Source organism: Cebus imitator, unplaced genomic scaffold (genome assembly GCF_001604975.1).
Source record: "Cebus imitator isolate Cc_AM_T3 unplaced genomic scaffold, Cebus_imitator-1.0 Scaffold190, whole genome shotgun sequence".
Classification (NCBI taxonomy): domain Eukaryota; kingdom Metazoa; phylum Chordata; class Mammalia; order Primates; family Cebidae; genus Cebus; species Cebus imitator.
This window is the reverse complement of record NW_016107505.1, coordinates 2,393,347-2,416,887: the sequence shown is the minus strand read 5'-3', so window position 1 is coordinate 2,416,887 and position 23,541 is coordinate 2,393,347. Positions and strand designations below refer to the sequence as shown.

Here is a 23,541-nt window from a genome sequence, read left to right as displayed (position 1 = left end):
CGGATGGATGGAAGTGGCAGTACAGACTGTTGAAAAGACCTCTTGTCCACCTTTGTAAAGCTAGACTATTTCTAGTGTGGATGTCAAGGGCTAACTGAGCAAGTTCAAGGGCAGTGCTCAGGGCAGGGACCCTCAAGGATGGATTCCCAAAGCACAGGAGGAGGATGAAGGGGACTCCAGCACAAATTAGGATTCCGCAATGGAAGCAGCTAAGTAAATGTAGTCTACCTGGAATGACCTTCCACAGTGTCTTTGACCACGCTGAAGCTGAACTAGAGCTGGGCAAGGCAGAGTGGTGGAAATGAAGGACGTCTACCACTTTCACCCCAAGCCCCACTGGGCAGCTGACCTGCCTGCCCATCGTCCTCCTCCTTACACAAAAAACGCGAATTCCACCCGCCTTCCTGCTCTCAATGAAAGGCTCTCTTCGGGTTCTTTACTAATCTCAAATCTGTAAAAAGGTTTTCCCTGTGACTTTTCTCCATTTCAATCCTGTCTTCTCTAAAGGAGAATTAAAAGCAAGTTCCCCACACCGACCTCAAGTGGTTTCTAAGATAGCATGAGTGCATTTTGCAGGTTCTCTGAGAATTTAAAAGAGAGTGGGGAGGGGAGGAAATAGAGTCAGAGTGAATGCAGAAATGCTGGAGAAGAAAACGGGATCTAATACTTTGGAATATTTTCATAGTGGGGACACACATGTAATAATCAATAAAGCATGGGAAAAGTTCGTGCTCTGGTGCATTTGGAAAGAATGCTTATTAAATACTTGAAAATAGAAGATTTAGGTTTCTTTAAATAACAGCTGAAATATCCCTTGAGCTAAAATGTGTTGCTATTCGAGACGCCATCAAATTAATGTTAAAATATGATATCTCATTTCAATCTTCTTGGAGAAAAAAAAAATCAGGCTTTGACTCACTCCTAAGACAGATCCCACGCACCCACCCACCAACATGGCCCTTGGTACTGGCGACCTGCCCACGTGTCGATGCAATCGTGCCTCTCTACAGCCCTGCTTCCACCCGCTTCCCGAGCTTCGATGTCGTGACGAGAGACCGGGGCTACATCAACCTTGGGCAACCAGATGCAGCCGCGTGCGGTAGCCTGGCACTGCCCCGAGCATGCTCAGTCGGGTCCTGACCCACTTCTGCAGGTCCGACTTCGGGGCGTGGGGTCAGAAGCATTACTTTGTCAGTCTGCCAGGAACAGAGAGGAGGTGAGAGACGGAGAGTTGCTCAAGCTCCTCTCTTGGCACGGCCATCCCTGACCCGGCGGCGGAACATGCCCAGTCTGGCTGCAAGATCTGCAGGAGCCGCCGGGAGCGTCCGTGGGAAAGTCCACCTTTCCGGGTTTTCGCAGCAACCCACCGGGACGAGGGAGGGACAGGAGTAAAAGGGCCGAAGCGGGGCGTGGCCAAGGGGGCGGGACTGAAAGCCGTGTGGGAGGAGCCTGGCCCCGCCCCTGAAATTGAGCGGCTCTCTTCTCCCACGGTGGGCAAGGAGGGATAGGAAGCCACTTACATTGCAGGATCGTGCAGCGAAACTACTGGAGGTACTTAAAAATAATTCTAGAGTAATCTACTTTTTCATTAAAAAATCCACTCATGCTTCATTAGAAAAAACGTAGAAAGTACAAATGATATTTTTAAAGAAAATGAAAAAAAATTCCTGGAACCGCACCACTCAAGAAGCCACCAGGGAACGTCCCTCTGGGTTTCCTTCCAGACTCTTCCATCTGTGGGCTTTGCCTTAAGAGACGTTTAAGGCTGACAGCGCATTCGCCCGGGCGGGCCTGAGAAGCTTCTTTTGCTTGCAAAGTGGTTTGCTCCTGACTGCGCGTGACTACAAGGAGACCGGGTGGGTTGATTGCTTTCCACTTAGCGCCCCGGGATGGGACCCTAGGGAGCCTTTTCCTGGGTGTCCTTGAACTCGAGTGGGCTGCGACGCCCACAAAAGTTGCGGTGAAAGCCCGGGGAGCGCCCCGCCCCCGACGAGGATCAGCCACGCTGTCCCAGCGGGACAGAGAGCGGCGTGAGGCCCCGCGCGGCCGCGGAGAGCCTGGGTGTGCGGGTGCGGGGCTCAGGGGCCCGCCGAGGCCCGGCCCACAGGCTGAGCGCACAGAACGCGGGACCCCGGGCACCGACAGCCTCTGCGGGTTCCTGCGCTGGCTCCTCAGGAGGGCCTGCCCGCCCCTCCGCCTGGCTCGCCCCGCCCGCCCGCGGCTGCCGCGAAAACCCGGCGGCGACACCGCGCCTCCACGCCGCCCGGAGAGCCGCACTGGGCATGCTCGGCCCGGCCGGCCCCGGTGCCTGGAGGTGGGAAGCTCCGCGCTCCCGGCCGCCGGCGGCGCAGCCCGCAACGCTGTGAGGCGCGGGCGGAGGCGGCTCGCCCACGGTGGGCGCTCCCGGGGTCCGGCGCAGAGCGCGGCGCAGAGGCCGCTGTCGTGCCGGCCATGGCGAGGGGTGCCCGGCGGCCACCTGAGCGGCACGGCGGTGTCAGGTGAGGGGGGCGCCGGGCGGGCCGGGGCGGAGGGGGTTGGGGGGAGCACCGGGTCGGCGCCGGGGCCGCGGAACTTCTGCGTGTGAGGGCCGGCAGAGGCTGCGCTGCGAGGCGCCGCGGGGTTCCGGCGGCGGGCGCGAGGGGGCCGCGGGATGCTTCGAGATCCGCGCGGTGCGGGGGCCGGCCGTTTGGGGACAGCCGCAGCTCGGGCTCGAACCGTCACCTTCCGAGGGCGAGGAGCGCGGAATCCCCGGCCGGCTGCCGGCGAGCCTCCTAGGTGTCCTGGGGACAGGAGGCGCTGAGCAGCCGCGGGGGCCTTCGCCAGGCTCTGGATCCCTCGCTTGGCCGTGCCTCAGTTTCCCTGGACAGGGAGGAGGGTGCGCTGCCCGGGGCTCTGGAGAACGTGAATGCGGATTCCGCGTCGGGAGGGCACCGCGTCCTGATGCCGCAGGAGTGCGGGCGGTGGTGGGTGCCGCGAGCCGCCGCCTCGCGCGCGGAGCTCTCGGAGTTTGTCGCATTTGACTCCATAACAAGTTGACATCGAATTGCTTCATGGCGTGGAATGGGGAAACGTGCTTCATCGAATTAAAACACAGAGTGGTTGCAGAACCGATTTATTTTAAGCCTGATCATTAATCTGTCTTCTCCTCCACCCCTGAAAAAAAACAAAACAAAACAAAAAAAAACTTATCTTGCAAGATTTATAAAGCAAGCTAGCAAAGAAAGGTTTGTAGGTCTGTTATGTGCTCACGTTGTACAAAACCGTTAAGATACGGTCGAATTGTGTTCATTTTTAAGGATACTTGACAGACAAGTTTGGTTACTGTGGCAATCTTTATTTTGCGTTATCTTGGATTTAATGTTAAACACTTGGAAACCGAGCATTGCAGAAGCTTAGTGTTTTTTGTAGTTTTCTCACTTTTGTTTCTAGATGAAACACATTTTTTTTCAGTTGCTACTATGCTGAACATAGTAAAATCCTTCAGGATGAAATACAAGATGGAAAAAAAATGTCTTTTCATGAGACTATAAGTTATAACAGTGTAGTTCTTCTGACGTTTTACTTATATGGTGAATGCAGTTCGTGTGTCGCACTGTGGTTTCTACAGCTGTTTCTTCCCAAAACATTTAGTACCATGAACACTATTAGGATTATTGTATCTAATAGGGGCAAGGTAAACAATCCTGTACTAGTGGGAACTAGTTCTGCTAACTAAAGCTACATTCTCACGCCTATTTCTCTAAGTACCACTTAATGGGTTCAGTTGTTTTATTCATTAAGCTTATTACAAAGCTTCTTGTTTACATTCTTAATAGACCTTAATAGATTTCAGAAATGCATTGACTTTTCATTGGGTTGCGGGTAGTCTTTAAGGTTGGTGCTTGCAAGCCTGAGATGGCTTCAGCTCTAATTCTGGATACTCTCTGGGGTGATTTCTCCCAGTATAGAGTTGGCTCTGTCCTGTACTGCTGCATAACCGAGGCTTAATACTAGGAAAGTCTTGAAATGTGCAGACAACAGCAGTAGCAATAACATGATTACCATTTGTATGCATTAAAACCTGCAGTCCTCCATTTTAGCCAATAGTCTGGTTGGTGATGTTCACTGCTCCTAAATTTATTTCTAAATACAGTTATGGAAAAAGAAGTTTGAAAATCCCAACCCAAATATTGAATAATTGTGCTTCCTTTTTCTATAAAAACACATCAAGTTTAAAACCTTCCATGAAGTACTGCCTGGATGTACACCTTGTCCTGTACAGCACGTCTCATATCCTCAGGCGGCATTCCCCAGTAGAGGTAGCTAGCATCTCCCCTCAACCTTGGGCTCTTCCTGACCTGGAGGAAGCAGCTAGGCCTCAGTTTACTTGTTGTGACTGTGAGGTTTAATACAGATCAATGGGCCCCCTTCTCGATCCAGAAATCCTGAGTACAGATCCTAAGGATTTTCTCAGTGTTAAGAAGGACAATGAAATTTAATCAAAGGCTTATTGACATACTGCCCTTGGCTTCAAAAGGTCCACATTGCCCTAACCTAAAACTCAAAAAACAACAGGAATTAGGTTGAAAAAGGGCTATATTACTGCTCATGGAAAAAAAAAGTCAACTTTGTAGGCATGTTACAAAAAAGGTGATCATTTCTTGTCTTTTGTCGTTAATTGTTGGGTTCTTTCAGCTCACTTGCTAGGCACGTGATTTTTAGGGTTATTTCTATGTGTTTAGATTTCTATACTGTGTGATGTTAGTGACATTAGACATTTACAGCAAATGACTTCCTTTAAAAATAGATCTACCCCCAACCCTGTGACCTTAATTTATCCAACTCCTATTTGGCTTGCAATTTAAATACTCAAGGTATTTTAAATTTTGCTTCATTCAGACTTTTTATTCTACTTTTTAATGCAAGAACGTTTAGATACTGGAATACAAATAAATATTGTGGCCAAGTTGCTTTTAACCTCAACACAGCCTAGTCAGATTTGTTAGACAAGTGCTAACTTAGTTTTTGGAATTTCGAAATCATGCAGATGCTATCACTCCCCTAAGTTGGCATCTAACCCAGCACGTGGGGTGTGACTTGTCTTTTCTAGCCAACACCGGGCGGACACTTAAAACTTTGCTAGTGTTTTCAATCTACCGCATATCACATTATGGTTAGAAATGGCCTTAACATGCAAATGGTTAATTTTAAGTTTGGTATAATACCTCCCTGGAATGGTTAAAAGATGGTTACAAAGGATTTGGTTGATTATGTCATGGTGTAACCACATAAGAGCTGTCAGAAGTAGTTTATAAGTTAGGCTCCAGACAGAAGTCCTGTGAATGTATTGGTCTGGCCTCTGCTGCCACCTGAGGTCTTTACTTATTAAAATAATCACATTAATTTCTTTCCACAAACTTGTATAGTTAGGCTCCTGAGGCCACAAAAATGAATAAGACAGTAACTCACAGATGAGTCAGAGAGATATGCTTGAGGACAAATAAAATACAATATAGGATGAGTGCTTCAGAGAGGTACACACGGGGCCGAGGAAATGGGGGAATGAACCCCATAGACCGGAGGAGGAGAGGACCTCATGCTTGGAGTGACATTTCCATTAAGGAATGCCTGAAGAATTAGAAAAGTCTTCTAAGCAAAGACACTCCAGGCAGAAGAAACACCATTAGGGTAGGCAGAATACTGCCCACCACCAGAGATGTCAGCTTTGGAACTTCGAAGATGTGATTCAGTTAAGTGTCTTGACATGGGGAGATTGTTCAGGAGTTTCCAGGTGGGCCCAATGCACTTCTGTGGCATGGGAGTTCAACATGGGTCTTCCTGGGCAAAAGTCAGGAACTCTGTAGGGCCCTGTTCCTTCTGGAGTCTCTCGGGAAGAACCTGTTTCTTCACCTTTGCAAACTTCCAGAGGCCACCCACATTCCTTGTTTCGTAGCCCCCATCCCCCATTCAAAGCTCGAAACAGCCAGTCCAGTCTTTCTCGAGAGGCATCACTCTGATGCTGACTTCTGCTTCCCTCTTTCACATGAAAGAACCCTTGTGATTACATTGGGCCCACCTAAATGGTGGCTCTTTAAGACCTGTTTGAACTTCCATGACCCAGAACTGCAAGATAAATTTGTGTTAAGTCCCTCAGTCTGTGGAAATCTGTTACAGGAGCTGTGGAAAGCAAATACAGCCATTTCCACCAAAAGATTTGGTGCAGTAGAGTAATAGGCGAGGAGATTGAAGTCATCCTTTTACTGTGATGAGCTCAATGTCACGTGAAGGAGTTTGGATTCTCTCCTATTATAGATAATAATGTATGGGAAACCAGAACATGAAATGAACAGACTGATGCCAGATTTACTTGCTAAAAACACAATGGGTAACTAAGCCCCAGGCTTCACAGGGCAGCTTGATAGAGAATGTCCAACCAGAGGTGGTCAGTGGCCGATAGAGGTCTGGAACCAGCCTGTTGTAATTCAGGTCTCTGAATTCATCTGAAATGGCAGGATTCGTACGCGTGTATGAAAAGAATAGATTAAAACTTTTATTTACAATAAGTGGGACATCATAAAGCAGCAGAGGTGAGGCACATTTCACTTTGCTTCTGCCCATTGTCCTCTAGAACAGCAGTCAGCTGTTCTGCTGTCTCCGTACCATGCACACGTGAGCAGGGAGCTGAGAAAGCTAAAATTTAACATAATTAACTTGAGAATGATGAGATTTCACATGGGCCATCTCCGACCAGTTGGTAATACTGTTTGCAATGTTGTGGGCTTGTACTGGTTCACCTGGGAAACTGTCACAATCAATCAGCAATGTTTGCAATGGGCTCCATATTAGTCGTTGAGGGTGCGGGAGTTGACAGCTTTAATACTAGATGAACTGATTTCCAGGTTTGAATATTAGAACTCTAGTAATTAGTTTCAAACATATTCATTTAGTCTCTTTTATATCCAAGTCCTCAATATCTACCTGGCAAAAGCGTATTGTCTCCTGGTTAAATTGATGTCTGTGTCTGGAAAACCTAAACTCAAGGATTCTTCTTAGTGTTAAAAGAGTGGCTTTGACTTGAAACTGAACTACATTTAAGAAAAAATTACTAAGGCTGGGTGCATGGCTCACACCTGTCATCCCAGCACTTTGGGAGGCCGAGGCGGAAGGATCATCTGAGGTCAGGAGTTCAAGACCAGCCGTCTCTACTACAAATAGAAAAATTAGCCGGGCATAGTGGTGCATGCCTGTAATCCCAGCTACTCGAGAGGCTGAAGTAGGGGAATCGCTTGAACCCAGGAGACGGAGGTTGCAGTGAGCCGAAATCACACCATTGTCCTCTAGCCCAGGCAACAGAGCGAAACTCCATCTCAAAGAAGAGAAAAAATTACTAAGAAAAAAATTTTTCAGACAATGTGAAAGAAGCCATGGGCTAACAGTGTTAGATGCTGGAAACAACAGGAAGACTTGACTAAAATGCATCCTAATAAAAACAGAACTTTATGTTGTATAGCTAGTATCCATTTGTATAACTTCAGAAGATTTTTACCCAAATGTTCTCATAGAATGATGCAAAAATAATTGTTTTCTATTGTAGAGTACTAGGCTGGTGTAAACCATTCCCTTTCTCTTGACCCTTAACAGGGAAAATACAGGATATGGTAGCCGGATATTTAGAGTGAGAACCACCAGGACTCAGCAGTGGACTTGTACTCTATGTGCTGGGAGGTAAAGAGGGCATTTTAAACAACTCCCATGTGACTAATTGGATTATCTGTGTCAGGCTCTGCAGCAGCACGGAGGGCCCACCTGCTGTGGCCTTTGGAATACTATTCCCAAGATTTTTTATTTTTATTTTTTTGAGACGGAGTCCTGCTTTGTCGCCCAGGTTGGTGTGTGATGGTGCGATCTTGGCTCACTGCAACCTCCACCTCCCAGGTTCAAGCAATTCTCACGCTTCAGCCTCCCAAGAAGCTGGGATTACAGGCATGTGCCACCACGCCCGGCTAATTTTTTGTATTTTTAGTAGAGATGGGGTTTCACTACGTTGGCCAGGCTGGTCTCAAACTCCTGACCTCATGATCTGCCTGCCTCAGCCTCCCAAAGTGCTGGGATTACAGGCGTGAGCCACTGTGCCCGGCTCAAGATTTTTTTTTTTAATTGCTTTTTCTCCAAGGGTCTGTCCTTTGCCTCCCTGTGTGCTTACCTGGGTCCTCTTGTCTGTGGCCCTGTTATGTTCATTCTGGGTGACTTGTTTTTCCTCACAACTGCATCAGTCATCCATGCACAGTGTCCAGCTTTTCTGAAGTTCGTATTCCATCCACTCATGGATTCATTCAGCAACTAGTGACAACCTGAGATCTTAATCTAATGAAGGGTCAGATGTGCAAAAAAAAAATCATAACGAAAATAGGAAGTTATGTATAAAGGGCGGTGAGAAAAGGAGTGTGTGGGGCTACCTGGGGCGCCCTGGAGGGCTTTGAACCAAGACTTCAGAACTAAGTAGGGGTTTGCCACATGTGCATGGTAGGAAGGGAACGAAGCTGGAGGCACAGAGGTGCTGTGGGGAACTCCTGGGAGTTCAGGAAAGAGAACGTGCTGGAATTGGGGTGGGTGGGGAGAGGGAGAGGGGGAGGGGAGGCTCCAGAGACACAGTCAGGGAGGTAGATGGGAGTCAGACTGTGAAGAATCACCTGGGTCCTATGAACGACTTGAGTTTCACACTGTTGACACCACGAAGATAGGGAATATGTTTTCGATCTTTCAGAGTCAGCTAACTTTAGTAATGACGTGGTATATGGATTGGAGGCAGGCAGGACTAGAGGCAGGTCAGCAAGGAAGGGGTCAGGTAGAGATGATGAGCACAGAACCCAGGAGAAGCCCAGGATGTGGCAGCCCCATATTAAAGATTGAGAATCATTAGAGCTCAGTGATTGATTGGTGTCGCAGGGCAGGGAAGGAAAGGGGCATTAGAAACAACCCCTTTGCAGTGAATCCGATTCCCTGTCTCAGGTGCAGCAGCAATGTGGAAGAACCACCTGTCTTGAGAAATAGTGGGGTCGGAGCATCCCTCAGGGGTTTTCCCACCGAGGGCAAGGCTTTGCAGCACCAGAGACTAACTTCAGGCAGGGGAGGAGTCACGAAGCCCACACCCAGACCATGTATGAGGGCAAAAGTCAGAACCTTAGCATCACAGGGCACAGACTTTGTAAGAGAGACAAAAGAAAGAAGAAATTAATTCCCTGATGGCCCCTCGGCTTTTGGACTGAAGCGTTGGGGACTTATACTTTTCTTTCAGAAAATTGTAGTGCGTGGGGCTTTCCTAATTCTGGATTGATAGGGTAACTCACTTAGAGGCTGTGCTGAAATTGACTCTGCAGTCAACAGGAAAGAGGAAAGCTTGCTTAGCAGATACTAAAATATAATCCCACCCCCTTCCTTCCACTGAAGATTTGAGTTTGCTGATGGTGTAAGGAAGAACATAAGGGAAGGGTTTGCTCCTTGAGGAAATAAATGGGTTAGAATAAAGTGCTCCAGAATTATCCACTTCTGGTGTCCACCCAGTTCAGGTGCAGGCTGAGAGTAACTCAAATCATTCTCGTCGGTTTACTAAAGCAGTACCTCTCCTTAACAAGGTACGATGCATCTGTTTTCGAGTCTCTACCTTTCATATGTGTGTATGTATAGATGAGGTCTCGCTCTGTTGCCCAGGCTGGATTACAGTGGCATAATCATGGCTCACTGTAGCCACAAACTCCTAGACTCAAGTGATCCTCCTACCTCAACCTCCGGAGTAGCTGGGATTACAGGCGCATGGCACCATGCCCAGTTAATGAATTTTTTTGTAGAGATGAAAGTCTTGCTGTGTTGCCCAGGTTGGTCTCAAATTCCTGGCCTCAAGCGATCTCCAGCCTCCGTCTTCCAAAGTGCTGGGATTACAGGCATGAGCCATTGCACCAGGTTGCATCTGTACTTTTCTGTTCCTTCTTGAAATTAGCAAGTGCTCTGTATTTGTGGCAGGAATGACCACCCTGAGGAGGAGAGCCAACTCCTTTCCTCCCCAAAGGCCTGAATGCCCTGCAAGGAAGTAGGTGGATTACACACCTGTGCTTAAAGACTCAAAACCCATTTTCCCTGACCCTTAGCAGGGGAAGGTATTTGAGTGAAGATGGAGTGAGTGTTTGGCTCCCAACACGTCCTGTTAGGTGTTTACAGCCCAGGATGGCTGTGGGTAGCATAAACTCTTAGTAACCAGTGAGCTGTCTTGCTTCTCAGCTGCTGTTATTAAGTTCATCTTGAGAATTGCTGCTTACCTGCTAAAGCTAGTGCTGGGCTTCACTGGGCTGCTCCCGGCCAGGCCTGTGCTTCTGTCTCCCATCTCCCTGCCATTTCTGCTGGCAGCCCTACGCTGGCTGGAAGGTGTTGTTTGTTTGTTTTTGTTTTGTTTTTTCTTCAAGGTTTGGAAAATCCTAGATTACTTGGTCTTTGAGTCCAGCTCTGATTAGAACTTCTCAAAGGTAGCCTATTTCTCTCCATTTCAAAACACTTTTGAGGATCTTGAAATTCATCTCCAGAAAATATCTGGAGATGAATTATCACCGATCCTTTGCCTTCATGGGGACTGAGCATCTCTCCCTGTGCATCTGTGCCCAGGACCCGCAGTGGACTTTTGATTTCTTCCTGCCTTTGTAAGGCATCTCATCCCTGCATCCACGTTAGGGCCGCCTCTCCCTCTTTCCCTGAGGTGTTAGTTCTTGTGCCTAAGTAGTGGATGGTCTGTCCCAAAGTCCTCTTTATCATTTCTCCTAAGAAGCCCCAGAGGCCTTCTCACGGAGAATTTCTGGAGGAGTTCCCTACTGTCCCAGAGCTCTCGAGACAGGCTTGCACAGCACATCCACTGTGTGATGCTTGTGCAAAACGATGCCACGTCAGTTTTTATTACTGGCATGCTGTGTTTCTTTCTACCCTCACTTGCCTAGACTAAACCATTACTCCTGCTGGGAGAACTGCCTGTCTCTTTTATTCCTCCTTCAGGTCTTGGCCAGCCCCAAGGAACATTCTGTTACCTTCCCAGCTTGGCCTCCTCTGAATTTACCTAGTTTAGCGCATAATTCCGTATTGCTTTGTATGCAGGTGTCACCAAGATTCTAACACCTTTGGGGCAAAGAGCTGGTCTTAAACTGTTTTTAATCCCCATAGTAATTGGTACTAAATGGATAATATTGGCCTCATAAGCACCTGGAGTTCATTTAATTGACATGACTGACTCCTAATTGTGTTTATCACTTAGTTAAAGCTGACTGCCCAGCTGAGAGATCCTTGAGGTCACCTGGAAAGTCTACTCAGCCTAGTAGGGGCTTTCTCCCTCCAAGCTGAGAGAAGAGCAAAGTGGAAGCCACTGAATCCGTATATTCAACTTTCTTCTGGTGGTTTTGTTTAATTGCAATAATTTGCTATGTTGTCACACTGAAAAACACTTAGGTGGAAGACTGATATTAAGCACTAAACTCAGGAAGATTAATAAGATGGAAGCAAATTCTGAAAAAAGGGATTGGTTTTATGAACACGATTTGAAAATACTTACCTACACTGTTTTGAGGGTTGCTGAAGCTTTGAGTGCATCTTTTCCGACAGATGAAATTTTATCCTGATGAAAGAGGAAACCCTGGTGATCCAGTTCCTATGCTGTGAATTTGAATGGCCTTAATCAAACAACCACAGATGCAGGAAGGAGGAATGGTTCAACATTTTGAGATAGAAATTAAGTAAGCCATTGCTTTTCACTTCAGCAATAACAAAAGCATACATTTCGGGCCTCTCCACCTCCTCTTCTGTGTTACCCTGAGCCCCTGTTCTCACGCCCATCTTTATCACCAGCCTCTCAATTTAGACTGTAATCGAAGGTTGCGTTTCTGAAGACCGACCTAAAGAACTCTTGGTTTATACTTAGTTCTGTGGTTAAACAATAGACGTTCTCGAAAACCATCTAAGAAATGAATAGAACTTGTATCACAGGCGATCAGTAAGTTAGTGACAGGTCTAACTTAAGGGCATAGAAGTAGAATAAGTTCACTCAACAGATATTCAAGTGTTTGCTGTGAGCAGTGTTTCTGATCATTGGGGATGTGTCAATAAACAGGGGCAATGACAGGAGCCCAGCCCTCTAGGAGCTCCCATCCTAATGGGGACAGACATAGTATGCAAATACATGGTAGTTAGTGCTGTGAAGACAAAGGTACGATCAGGGTAGATAAAGCATGATGGGGTGGGTGCTGTTTCACATAGGTGACAGGGAAGGGCTCACTGATGAGAGGCCCGAGGACTCCAAAGGAAATGTTCCAGGAATCCCAGAACTCATTTCAAACGGTGGAAATAGTAAGTTGAAGGATTCCAGGGTTTACCCATGCCAGGATTCCCAGAGCCCAGGGAGGCTGGTGGGGAGTGAGCGAGTGTAGAGAAGTTAGACGTGGAGGCTGTGAGTCTGCAGGGGCCTACCGTCAGACCATAGCCAGGCTGCCTCCAGCTTCTACCCTGAGTGAGGAGCTGCTGGAAACATGTACATGATAATAATTTAAGCATTTTAGTGTTTTATTTTCCTTATATTTTGAGACATTCCCCATGCACAGATGTTACTAATCATTAAACAATAATGAAAGTAATGCATGGTGCTAAGCACAATCAACAAGTATTTGAATGCCAGCCATTTTTTTAGTGGGAGAATTTTGTTAATGATAAAAATTACATTCCCAAATTGCAAGAATAGACACAAGGCCTCGCTGAAGTGAATTATCAAGTGAATTGAAGGTTTCAAGGCCCAAAGATACGGGCCTTGGTCACACCCCCAGTGGAGCAGCTCCGATTGACACAACCAGCAGCCCTTGGTCTGAAGAGGAAAGGTTGGGTCCGTGGCACAGCCACAGGCACTAGGTTCATTACCTGCCCTTAGTTCAGGTGACGAGATAAAAGTAGTGAGGCTCAGGCTTCACTCCAGGCTGCTCTGGGGATGAAGTTGGAGGGAGAAACCTACAGCTGTCCCCAAACCTACAACTGGCCCATCTTCCATATAGGAAGTCCTAGAGGAGTCTGGGCTGATTCACATTTGCAGTGAGATGAGGGCATCCTAATGAAAGCCTGAATCCATTTATTCCCTCATTTTATTGTCCAGAACGTAAGGGACACACACGAAGCTGTCTTGCGTACGGAGAACAAGTTCTCATGGCCGCCTGGTGCACAAGCTGTGTCTGTGGCCATCTGCCAAGTCACAAATGGCTTTGCCATCATGGAGCTTTGCCCCAGCTGTATTTACTGCAGCAGAATTTTTAGCAATGCACCAAGAGCTCCCTTGTTCTTCTCCTTGTCTATTTACCCTTCACCATTTCTTCCCTTTGCCAATCCCAGTCTTGCTCCCAGTTATCATCATTTAATGATAGTTTTGGAAAGGACCTAAGAGGTGGGTCTGTAGCCCATAGAGATCAGCTGGCTCCCAGGGGTCATCTACTAGTAAATAAAAAATGGAGGAAAGGAGTGAGTATCCTCACTCCCAGCTTGTGGGTCTTAATCCTGAAATTCAAACTGATCTGCTCTTCACATACATCACCCCAGAGTTTCTGTTCTTGCCCTTAACCTCAGAGCCCAACCCATCACTTATCCCAGGCACCTGATCCTATCCATTTGCTGTGTAATAATCTCAGCTCCACAGCTGCAGGGAGACCTGCAGTGAATGCTTCACACCGGCTGTCGCTCAGAACACTGGATGTGTTTCCATGAGAAGTTATTGTGTCTTGGTTGGGTGCTATTAATACTATCCTTCAGTCTCATCATGAGTTAAGTAGCTCTATCATGAGCTGTCCCACCACAAAATAATTAACCACCCTTTGTAAGATTGTATGTGACATTACCCTCCCAGTTCCAGAAAAGGGAGTTACATTTGGCCAGTTGAGAAGCCGTGTGTGCACAATAAAATAGAAGGGAGAGGTAGGAATTGAGAAAGGCACTTTCATTATCAAGGCTGTTAAGGGTTTACAAAGGATCCAGAATTAGCAAGAAAATGTAAACTCACAATTGTTTCAGGTCCTGAGTCATATTTAGGAAAGTATATTAAGAAGATTGCTCTCTGATTTATGAACAGTGTGCTCTGGGTTGCAGAGAGGACAGGGTTTGCTTCCTCCTTCCAGGCAGAGCACAGACAGCTTGGACTGATGGGTAGGCAGCCGGGGACTGGCACCCCCATAAAGCACCTCCCTGATACATGGCATCCTCTGGCCATTTTTCTAGCCAAAGAAGAGTTCTGACTCACTGATGTGTCCAGGCTTCCAGACATCCCTCAGCTCCTGCCTGGCCTCACTCTGAATAGAGGAGCTTCGCACTAAATACATCAAGAGCTTCTTGGAAAATGGACTTGAGATCAAATAAAAGCAATTGAAAGCTGGCAGAAGTAGTACCGTCTACAGATTAGCAGGTGACATAAATTCATGGGGCAAGAATGTGAATTTGAATCTCTGTATGCATACTCCACATGAGTAGGAAGAATGTGTTGAAAGGATTTAATTTTTAATTTTTTATTTTTTATTGCATTTTAGGTTTTGGGGTACATGTGAAGAACATGCAAGATTGTTGCATAGGTACACATGTGGCAGTGTGATTTGCTGCCTTCCTCCCCTTCACCTATATCTGGCATTTCTCCCCATGCTATCTCTCCCCAGCTCCCCAGCCCCTGCTGTCCCTCCCCTATTTCCCCCCAACAGACCCCAGTGTGTAGTACTCCCCTCCCTGTGTCCATGTGTTCTCATTGTTCAACTATGCGTGAGAACATGTGGTGTTTGATTTTCTGCTCTTGTGTCGGCTTGCTGAGAATGATGGTTTACAGGTTCATCCATGTCTCTACAAAGGACACGAACTCATCGTTTCTGATGGCTACATAATATTCCATGGTGTATATGTGCTACATTTTCCCTGTCCAGTCTATCATCGATGGGCATTTGGGTTGGGATAAGAAAGGATTTAATTTTTTAGAGGGGGGAAACGTTGGGGAAATATACTAATGATAAGACAGACAGCAGCGAGAGATGCTTCTGTACCAGCTTAGGTTGAAAATGGAATCTCATCAGGATAGTGTCAAAGATCAAAGAAAAATTGGAGACAGCATTGTAACCCTTTGACGTGCTCTGTCATCCATTTGAGGGATTGGCCAAGGAGCCTAAAGGCCCCATGCACCAGTGCATCTGTCCCATTTGTATTTAGTTTCCAGGTTGGGCTAATTCTTTGGATCATCGGATTTCTGGGGAAATGTCTCTCATCAATTAAGGATTTATATTAATTGGGTCCAAAACTATGGTAGCCTATTTCTTTAGAATGAAAATTTGGCCAGGCACAATAGGTCATGCCTATAATCCCAACTACTTAGGAGGCTGAGACAGGAGGATCACTTGAACTCAGGAGTTTGAGGCTACGGTGAGCCATGATGACAGTGAGATGCTGTCTTAATACATGAATGAGGAATAAGAATTTGACGTTAAATTTGTGCTAAACATTAATGACAAACCTGTGATCAGAATAGCCTTCATTGCATGTTTCAAGTGCTGGAACAATTTTAAAATTGCCTTCATGGAACCAAGAAAACAATCCCAGGCCTGATCTGGAATTATTATTAGCAGTCATGGTCTTTTTATTCTTGTTCTAAGCCACTAAATTAATTGCATGACCTATTTTATGCAATACCAAACCTTCTCTAGGCTTCCATTTTTTAGAATAAAGGAAAACATTTATGAAAAGATACCCAAGTTTTTCTAAGTCTAATGTTCTAGTTCTGAGAAGACATGTGTAGACCTGTTTTTAACTTGCTTAATAATTATATATCTATAGAGAACAACCTTTGATGTAATTTTTTCCCTTTGTAAGGGTTTGTGATTCTCTTTTTCTCTTTAAAAGACTGTAGTAAAGGTCCCTTGAGTATCTCCCTTCTGATAACCAGGCTTAACCAGCACTTATGTTTAGTAGGATGTCAGCAATATCTCACCTGCATATTAGAGTGATATTTTAAAATAATCATTTGATGACCCTGGGCAATTTAAACATTATATTTCTGAGAGCTTTATTTTGTATTTACTTTCAGTCAGAAACTCATACCACGTGAACAAAGTGTAGAGATTCGAGAATGGTTTCTTAATATTCTGCTCCATTAAAAATAAAGTTTTATGAAGATGGATGGCATCTCTGTGCCTCTAGTTCGTTTTTGGGTTTGAAAAACAGTGATGTAACCTGGATCAGTTTTTGAAAAATATGTGCCTTCTATGTATCAAAAAAAAAAAAAAATAACAGAGCATAAAAGGAAACCTGTAGAGGCTGAACGTTCGTGTAATTGGGGTAATAATGCTGTTGCCCCTCTCAGTGGTTCTGTGGGCTTAGCTCATCTGCTAGCTGTTCACAGCAATCCAGCAAGTCTGGGTGTATATTTAGTTCTACCCATGAAGTAGCTGGAAATTATCCTAACACTACACAATTAATAAGTGCATGTCGTACCAAGAATGCCATGAGGTCTCTCCCGAGTCTCATTTTCCTCCCAAGGGCTGGCTACTTTAATAAGACAGGTTCTAATTCTTCTCATGGCATGCTGCTATATAGTTCGTAATTTGCGAGTTTATATATTTCAATGTCATGACTGCTGCTTGCCATCACAACACCCTTCATCAGTCAGGGTTCGGAGACAGTAGATGTTGAAGCTAGGAGGAGCCGTGAGGAGCTAGGCAGGAGCCACCATGTCCTCTGCCAGGTGGCTGCTCGCAGACATGCCTTCATCCAAGAGTGGCAGCAGAGTGGAGAGTGCTGCCCAAGGGAGTGGTTTGCTGAATTTCTTCATCTGTGGATTCCACTGACAGTGCCAGGCGTTGGTTTTTAGCAAATGAGACACTCCCTTCCTAATTGTTGTCTGTATAATCATAGGTACCACTGTCAGGAGCTCTAGCACTACCTGAACCTGCTATAAAATAGTCATTCTGTGCCTCTTTGGATCTGCCCACTTCTTTCCTTCCCCACTGCTGTTGGTTCAGGCCCCTGATCATCTCCTTCCTGGATATTGTATAATGCTATTCTCCTAGCCGGCTCTACATCGCAGCCCTACGAGGATGAAGCTGATCTTTGTAAACACAGAGCTAGCCCCGTCACTTCTCCCTTTCAGATTCGCCCTTGGCATTGCATACTATCCAGTTGTTATCTGGGCCAGCCTACCTTTCCAGCCTGCTGACCCTCCTCCATTCTTATACACACACCTGGGCATCCATGCCCAGTTACAGACATTGACCCAGGTTCTCTGTCATCACTGTTGCTTTGAATATTCAGTCCTCTTTTGGGTCAGCTTCTCTCCCCTGGTCTACTTGGGGACTTCTTTAAAATTAAAGGATCACTTCTTCTAGAAAGTTCTTCCTGGCACATCCATACTATTCATACTTCAGTCTCTTCTCTGATACCTCAGTGGATCTTAACACCCTGTGATGGGCAGCTGTCACACTGTCTTATAAATGTTGACATGTGTTCCTCTGTCCCCCTGCCGGATACTGAGACGAGAGGGGAAAGGCCTTAGTCTCACCTCTGTGTGCCTCACCCCTGGCAGTGCGCCCAGCACGGGGTCATTTCTCAGGTCATGCATATCGATTTGGATGGAACTGATCCCCTCTAGGTGCTTCTAAAAGCAATGCCCTTTCTTACTTTCCTGTGATGATCACATTTGCTATCTGAATTAGGTATTCCCTTTGTGTGATTAAAGCATCAGGAATCTCTGTACAGAAATAGGCCATAGAACATGGACAAGAAAGGGCAGTAGGAATCTCTGTAATAAGACTTTGGACATTTGACTCTGGACTGCGGTAATTGCTAAAGGAACGTTCTTGTTCCACAGATTTCTTGGCCCTTGACTTTAGATTCCCATATGTATCTGTTTGTTCTCATGCTTCTAATAAAGACATACCTGAGACTGGGTAATTTATAAAGCAGAGAGGCATAATTGACTCACAGTTCCACATGGCTGGGGAGGACTCACAATCATGGCGGAAGGCAAAGGAGAAGCAAAGGCACGTCTTACATGGTGGCAGGCAAGAAAAGAGCTTGTACGGGAGAACTCCCATTTATAAAACCATCAGATCTCATGAGACTTATTGACTACCACAAGAAAAGTGTGGGGGAAGTCACCCCTATGATTCAATTATCTCCACCTGGCCCTGCCCTTGACACATGGGGATCATTACAATTACAGGTGAGATTTGGGTGGGAACACAGCCAAACCATATCTCTGAATAGTTTACATTCAGAGATCACCCTAATTACCTACAATTCAGTATATTTGATGTTTGAACAACATGCGTTAGGGGCACCCCCCCCCATGCAGTTGGAAATCTGTGTATAATTTTTGACTTCCCAGAACATAACTACTGATAGGCAGTTGTTGACCCAAAGCCTTTCTGATGACATAAACAGCTCATTAACACATATTTTGTGGGCTATGTTTATTATATGCCATATTCCTACAATAAAGTAAGCTAGAGAAAAGACAATGTTATTAAGAAACTCTTAAAAAGAAGAAAATACATTCGCTATTCATCAAGGGAAGTGGATCATCATAAATGCCTTCAGCCTCACCGTCTTCGAGTTGAGTAGACCAGGGAGGAGGAGAAGCTGGTCTTGCTGTCTTGTGGGTGGTGGATGTGGAAGAGGGGGAAGAGGTGGGAGGGGAGGCAGGAGAGGCAGGACACTCAGTGTAACTTCTGTTGAAAAAAACGTGCATGTAAGTGGACTGAGCGGTTCAAACCCATGTTCAAGAGACTCTTTGCTGATCCTGAAAGATGTTAGGTGGGATAGAATAGGCCAATGAGAATTTTGTTGTCATTATTAAAAAAAAAAAATTGCAAAAAAATTTTTAATTTTTATCTTGAAAAGACATGGATATTTTGAATTCATTATGATATACGGGAAAGGAAGTGGCAGAAGTATATTCATAACTAACATGGCTTGAGTTGATTACCAGTTTTGAAAAGTTAGCATTTATGTCTGAATGAGTATTTTACTGCCACTTTCCAATTCATATGAAAAATGCTTCCTGACTATAACCCTATGAAGAATGTGTTTTCATGCAGAAGGCAGCTTATGTGCCTGTGGTATTGTTCCCACGCAAATGCAAATAGGGGTAACTCTCAGTAGGCGTTGCAGCAGAATCCAGTTGTATCACTCTACAAATTATTCATCAGAGTAGATGGGGCAGTACCCACACTGAGTCTGTCAAGCAAAAACAACAATATTCACTTAGTACAAAACACCCCTTTGTACTACTGTGCTGTTTGTACTTGTACCCCTTTGTACTATTCCAATTCTGGAATTGGAAGGATAAGGACCGCAAGGGGTCCTTTGCCCAGAAATACATGGGCAACAGTCTTGTTGATTATAGGTGGAGAAAGAAGAAATAGGACTCAACAAAAATTTTATTAAACATTTTTAGATAAAATACAATGATTGGGAGGTAGGGAAGGGGTCAAAATAAGAAACATTTGATGTTTGTTAAATATTCCTCTTTTGTTCTATTTATAGAAAATAAAGTCGTCTCTCAGAGTTTTCCCAAAGATTATGAGATTTAACAACCAGTCCATTGTAGCTTTTGTTAAACCCTGGTTTTGAAAGCTCTTGTCTTTGTTCCTGAATTTTGAAGGACTGCACTTTAAGCTGCTGGATTATAGTACTTACAGTTTACTCTTTGCTGGCTCAAATGTCTTTCACAGTGTTAGATTGTTATCAACTAAACTTTTTTTTATTTTGTATTTTTTATTTTTTGAGACAGCATCTCACTCTTGTCACCCAGGCAGGACTGCAATGGCACAATCTCAGTTCACTGCAACCTCCACCTCCCAGGTTCAAGCGATTCTCCTGCCTCAGCCTCCCAAGTAGCTGGGACTACAGGTGTGCAACCCCACGCATGGCCAAATTTTATATTTTTAGTAGAGATGGGGTTTCACCATATTGGCCAAGCTGGTCTCGAACTCCTGACCTCGTGATCTGCCAGCCTCAGCCTCCCAAAGTGCTGGGATTACAGGTGTGAGCCACCGTGCCCAGCTCAACTAAACTTTTCTTGGTGCTGTCTGTAAGATCTTAATCCAACAAGCTGAAAAAGTACATTTGCAGAATATTTTGCCAGCGTCCAAAGTCACATGATATCTTATGTTCCTCAGGCAATACATTGTCATTTGTTCTTAAATAATTGCCATTGGATTCCACACAAGCATGGCTTCATACAGCAAGCGTGTAAACATGATTATGGGTACCCTGCAATAAGGAAATCCTACTAAATGATGTGTGCAAGTTTTTGCTGTCCAAGAGCGCTCCTTGTAATCGAGAAGGAATTTCCTCAGCACAAAACAGAATAGTGCATGATTATGCGCCAGGGAGGAGTGCCAGCTTGGAAGGAGTTGCAGGTGCCGTGGGGTGGGGCGAAGGACTAGAACCTGTGTGAGCCATGGGACTGGAAGAAAGGAAAGGTAGAACCGGGGCTGCATGCTGGATGGACAATCAACAAACATCGTCTCTAGGTGGCACCAAAGCTGTCCAGTGCCCCTCCTTCCTACCCACCTCCAAGCCCACAGCACCTGGAGAACGTGTTGAAGTTATCTGTATGTCTTTCCCCAACTAGACTGTGAGCGGACATGGTCTGTGGTTTATTGAGCTTTGTGGCACTTCCCATCCCCTGAATCCTGGCAGAGCACCCAGCGTATAATAAATACCTTCTAAAAAATCTGAAGCAAAAGAGTAAATTGAGAGTGAATTATTACTAAAACTATTAATTCAGTAGTGTGAATTCAGTGCTTTGAATACATTTTCACAGAATCTTAACACTTTGATATAAACAACCTATAAATGATGCATTACGTCTTCTGTACCTCAGTAACTTTTCCGGATGGGGGAGGATGGGAGTGAAAATGAGGAAGAGAAGGAAACCTGTTTGCTAACTGAAATTCCTGCATAACATGAAAGACTCTGCCTCTGTATCTCATAAGATCTCTAAGGGAACTAGATTCCATTTCAGAACAGTTGCTGTGTTTCTAGCCCAAAGCACCTACTGACATTATTAAAGTATAATAGCACAGCAGTATCCCCTTCTCTTTACTCTTGCTAGCGCAATGCGTTTAAAAGCAGTAAGCTGGCCAGGCGTGGTGACTCACGCCTGTAATCCCAAAACTTTGGGAGGCCGAGGCAGGCAGATCACAAGGTTAGGAAGTCAAGACCATACTGGCCAACATGGTGAAACCCTGTCTCTATGAAAAATACAAAAAAAATTAGCCAGGCACAGTGGCATGTGCTTGTAGTCTCAGCTATTCAGGAGGCTGAGGCAGGGGAATCGCTTGAACCTGGGCAGCAGAGGATGCCATGAGCCAACATCATGCCACTGCATTACAGCCTGGGTGACAGAGCAAGACTGTCTCAAGAAAAAAAAGAAAGAAAGAAAGCAGAAAGCCAAATGTGGAGAGCCTCTGTTTGAAAGTAGGTCTTGAGATATGTGCATTAAAATTCAGTTTGATTTTCCATTTGTTGCATTCTCTCTAACTGGAAAAGAAAGTTATATTCATCACCCATATTTATTAGAACCCATCTCCCAGCCTGCCTCGTCTCTGATCCTCCCCTGTGGTATTTAGCCACGCATCTGCTATGGTCCTGGCACCAGGGAGTCAGTGATGAGTGACTTAGCTCCTGCCCTCCACATGCTCACCACAGAATACACCTAAGGAGGCAGCTCATGCTTTCTTAGACTTGAGCCCCTGCCAAAGGACCCGGTGCTGAAAGTCATTTATAATTGTAATTTATAATAACGTTTTGTTTTGGTTTTGGATTTTTTTTTTAATTTTTTTTTGGGGGGGGACAGAGTCTCCCTCTTTCACCAGGCTGGAGTACAATGGCGCAGTCTTGGTTCACTGCAACCTCTGCCTCCCGGGTTCAAGCGTTTCTCCTGCCTCAGCCTGCCGAGTAGCTAGGATTACAGGCGAGCGCCACCACACCCAGCTAATTTTTGTATTTTAGTAGAGACGGCGTTTCACTATGTTGGCCAGGATGGTCCCGATCTCCTGACGTTGTGATCGGCCCGCCTTGGCCTCCCAAAGTGCCGGGATTACAGATGTGAGCCACCGCGCCCGGCCTATAATAACGTTTTAAATAAAACTCAAGGTCTGGCTTTTAGAAGACATAACTTAAAAACGGATTTGAGAAACATAATTTCAATAAAGGATGCCAATAATTCTTGTTTATCAAGGCAAGCAGGACATAAGTGGGATAGACATTTGATTGTGAATCCTTGTAACTGTCTTGTACGAGACACACAGCCAGTGAAGGTGGTTACATCCAGAATCCTGGCTTTTTCTCTCTCTAACCTGAGGCCATACTCTTCACAGCTCTTCTGTATTGAATAGGTCAGCTTTACAACCAGAAAGGAAACCACAAGTTTAGCCAAGTAAAGAAAGACATTTGCAAAGTCATGGCAGGGTGTCTATCATGCCTTTGCAGTCTGTGTGCTATCTCCCTTCACCACCAGGTTTCTTTCAGCTGGTAGCGTCATGTGTTGGCTTCCTAGGCGGTGTATGGAAATCTATGGCAAAACAAAACTCTTTTCTTTCCTACTGAAAAAAAAAAAAATGTACGATCTGAAGCTAATTTATCATCGCCAGGTAACCCTTCAGTGTTATTGTAGACAGAATTGAAATAATAACTTCTGCCTTTGAAGAAGGCTGGAGGATGAAAATGAAATGGAGGATAGAGGACAAGGTGAAGGTTAAATCTTTCAGCATAGAAGTGCAGCCAGCCATCATGTCAGCCCCTACACACTGGTGATGTTCCCCAGCCTGTGGGAGGCAGATGAAATTGAAACCAGGTCGTGCGTGAGTGATCTGGAAGCCATAGGTAACAGTCACGCAGAGCAGAGAGCACTAGATGAGGTGGCGCTCAGAGGAGCACAGGCAGTTGAATAAGGGAGTAAGGAGCATTCTGGAAGCTATAATGGGGAGCTAGGAGAACGGCAGAGTGATTGTGATGGAGTCCTTCCAAATGCCAGCAGAGCCCACGCTGTGACCACTGACGTAGATGGAAGTCACGTTTACTGGGAGAGAAGAGGTTAAGGAACACCTAGGTGGACAGTTAGCTCCTCCACAATGAAGACAGGTACTGTGGAGTAAAGAGAGCTTGTCATGGGAAATGAAAGAAGCCTGAATCCATTTTTGAGCTCTATGAAGTAATATATACATTTAACATATTTGTTCCTATACAAGCTATGTTTGGATAGCAAAAACAAAATTATGATTTCTATGAAAAATGTAATTCACATCTGGAACATCTTATGGTTGTGTTTTGTTTAAAAAGTATGTAGGTTTGGCTGGGCACAGTGGCTCATGCCTATAATCCCAGCACTTTGGGAGGCTGAGGCAGGTGGATTGAGTGAGGTCAGGAGTTCAAGACTAGCCTGGCCAACATGGTGAAACCCTATCTCTACTAAAAATACAAAAATTAGCCAGACATATTGGTGGGTGCCTGTAATCCCAACTGCTGTGGAGG

At 45.5% G+C, this 23,541-nt stretch overlaps 1 protein-coding gene across 6 annotated transcripts in view; it reads left to right on the top strand.

Annotated features, from left to right (window-relative positions):
- Positions 1–1,124: 1,124 nt before the first annotated feature.
- The window catches only part of MFAP3L (microfibril associated protein 3 like), a 42,280-nt gene continuing 19,863 nt past the window's right edge, over positions 1,125–23,541 (top strand). The window contains exon 1 of one of the 6 annotated variants that reach the window (XM_037745042.1): positions 1,125–1,551. Coding sequence is in view for 1 of the 6 variants with exons in the window: in XM_017546670.2 (XP_017402159.1) it covers positions 2,452–2,498 (47 nt within the window). In the remaining 5 variants the exon portion in view is untranslated. Of the gene's footprint in view, positions 1,552–2,312; positions 2,499–23,541 lie in introns of those variants that run through there. The other 5 variants (XM_037745043.1, XM_037745044.1, XM_037745041.1 and 2 more) reach the window with 5 other exon arrangements.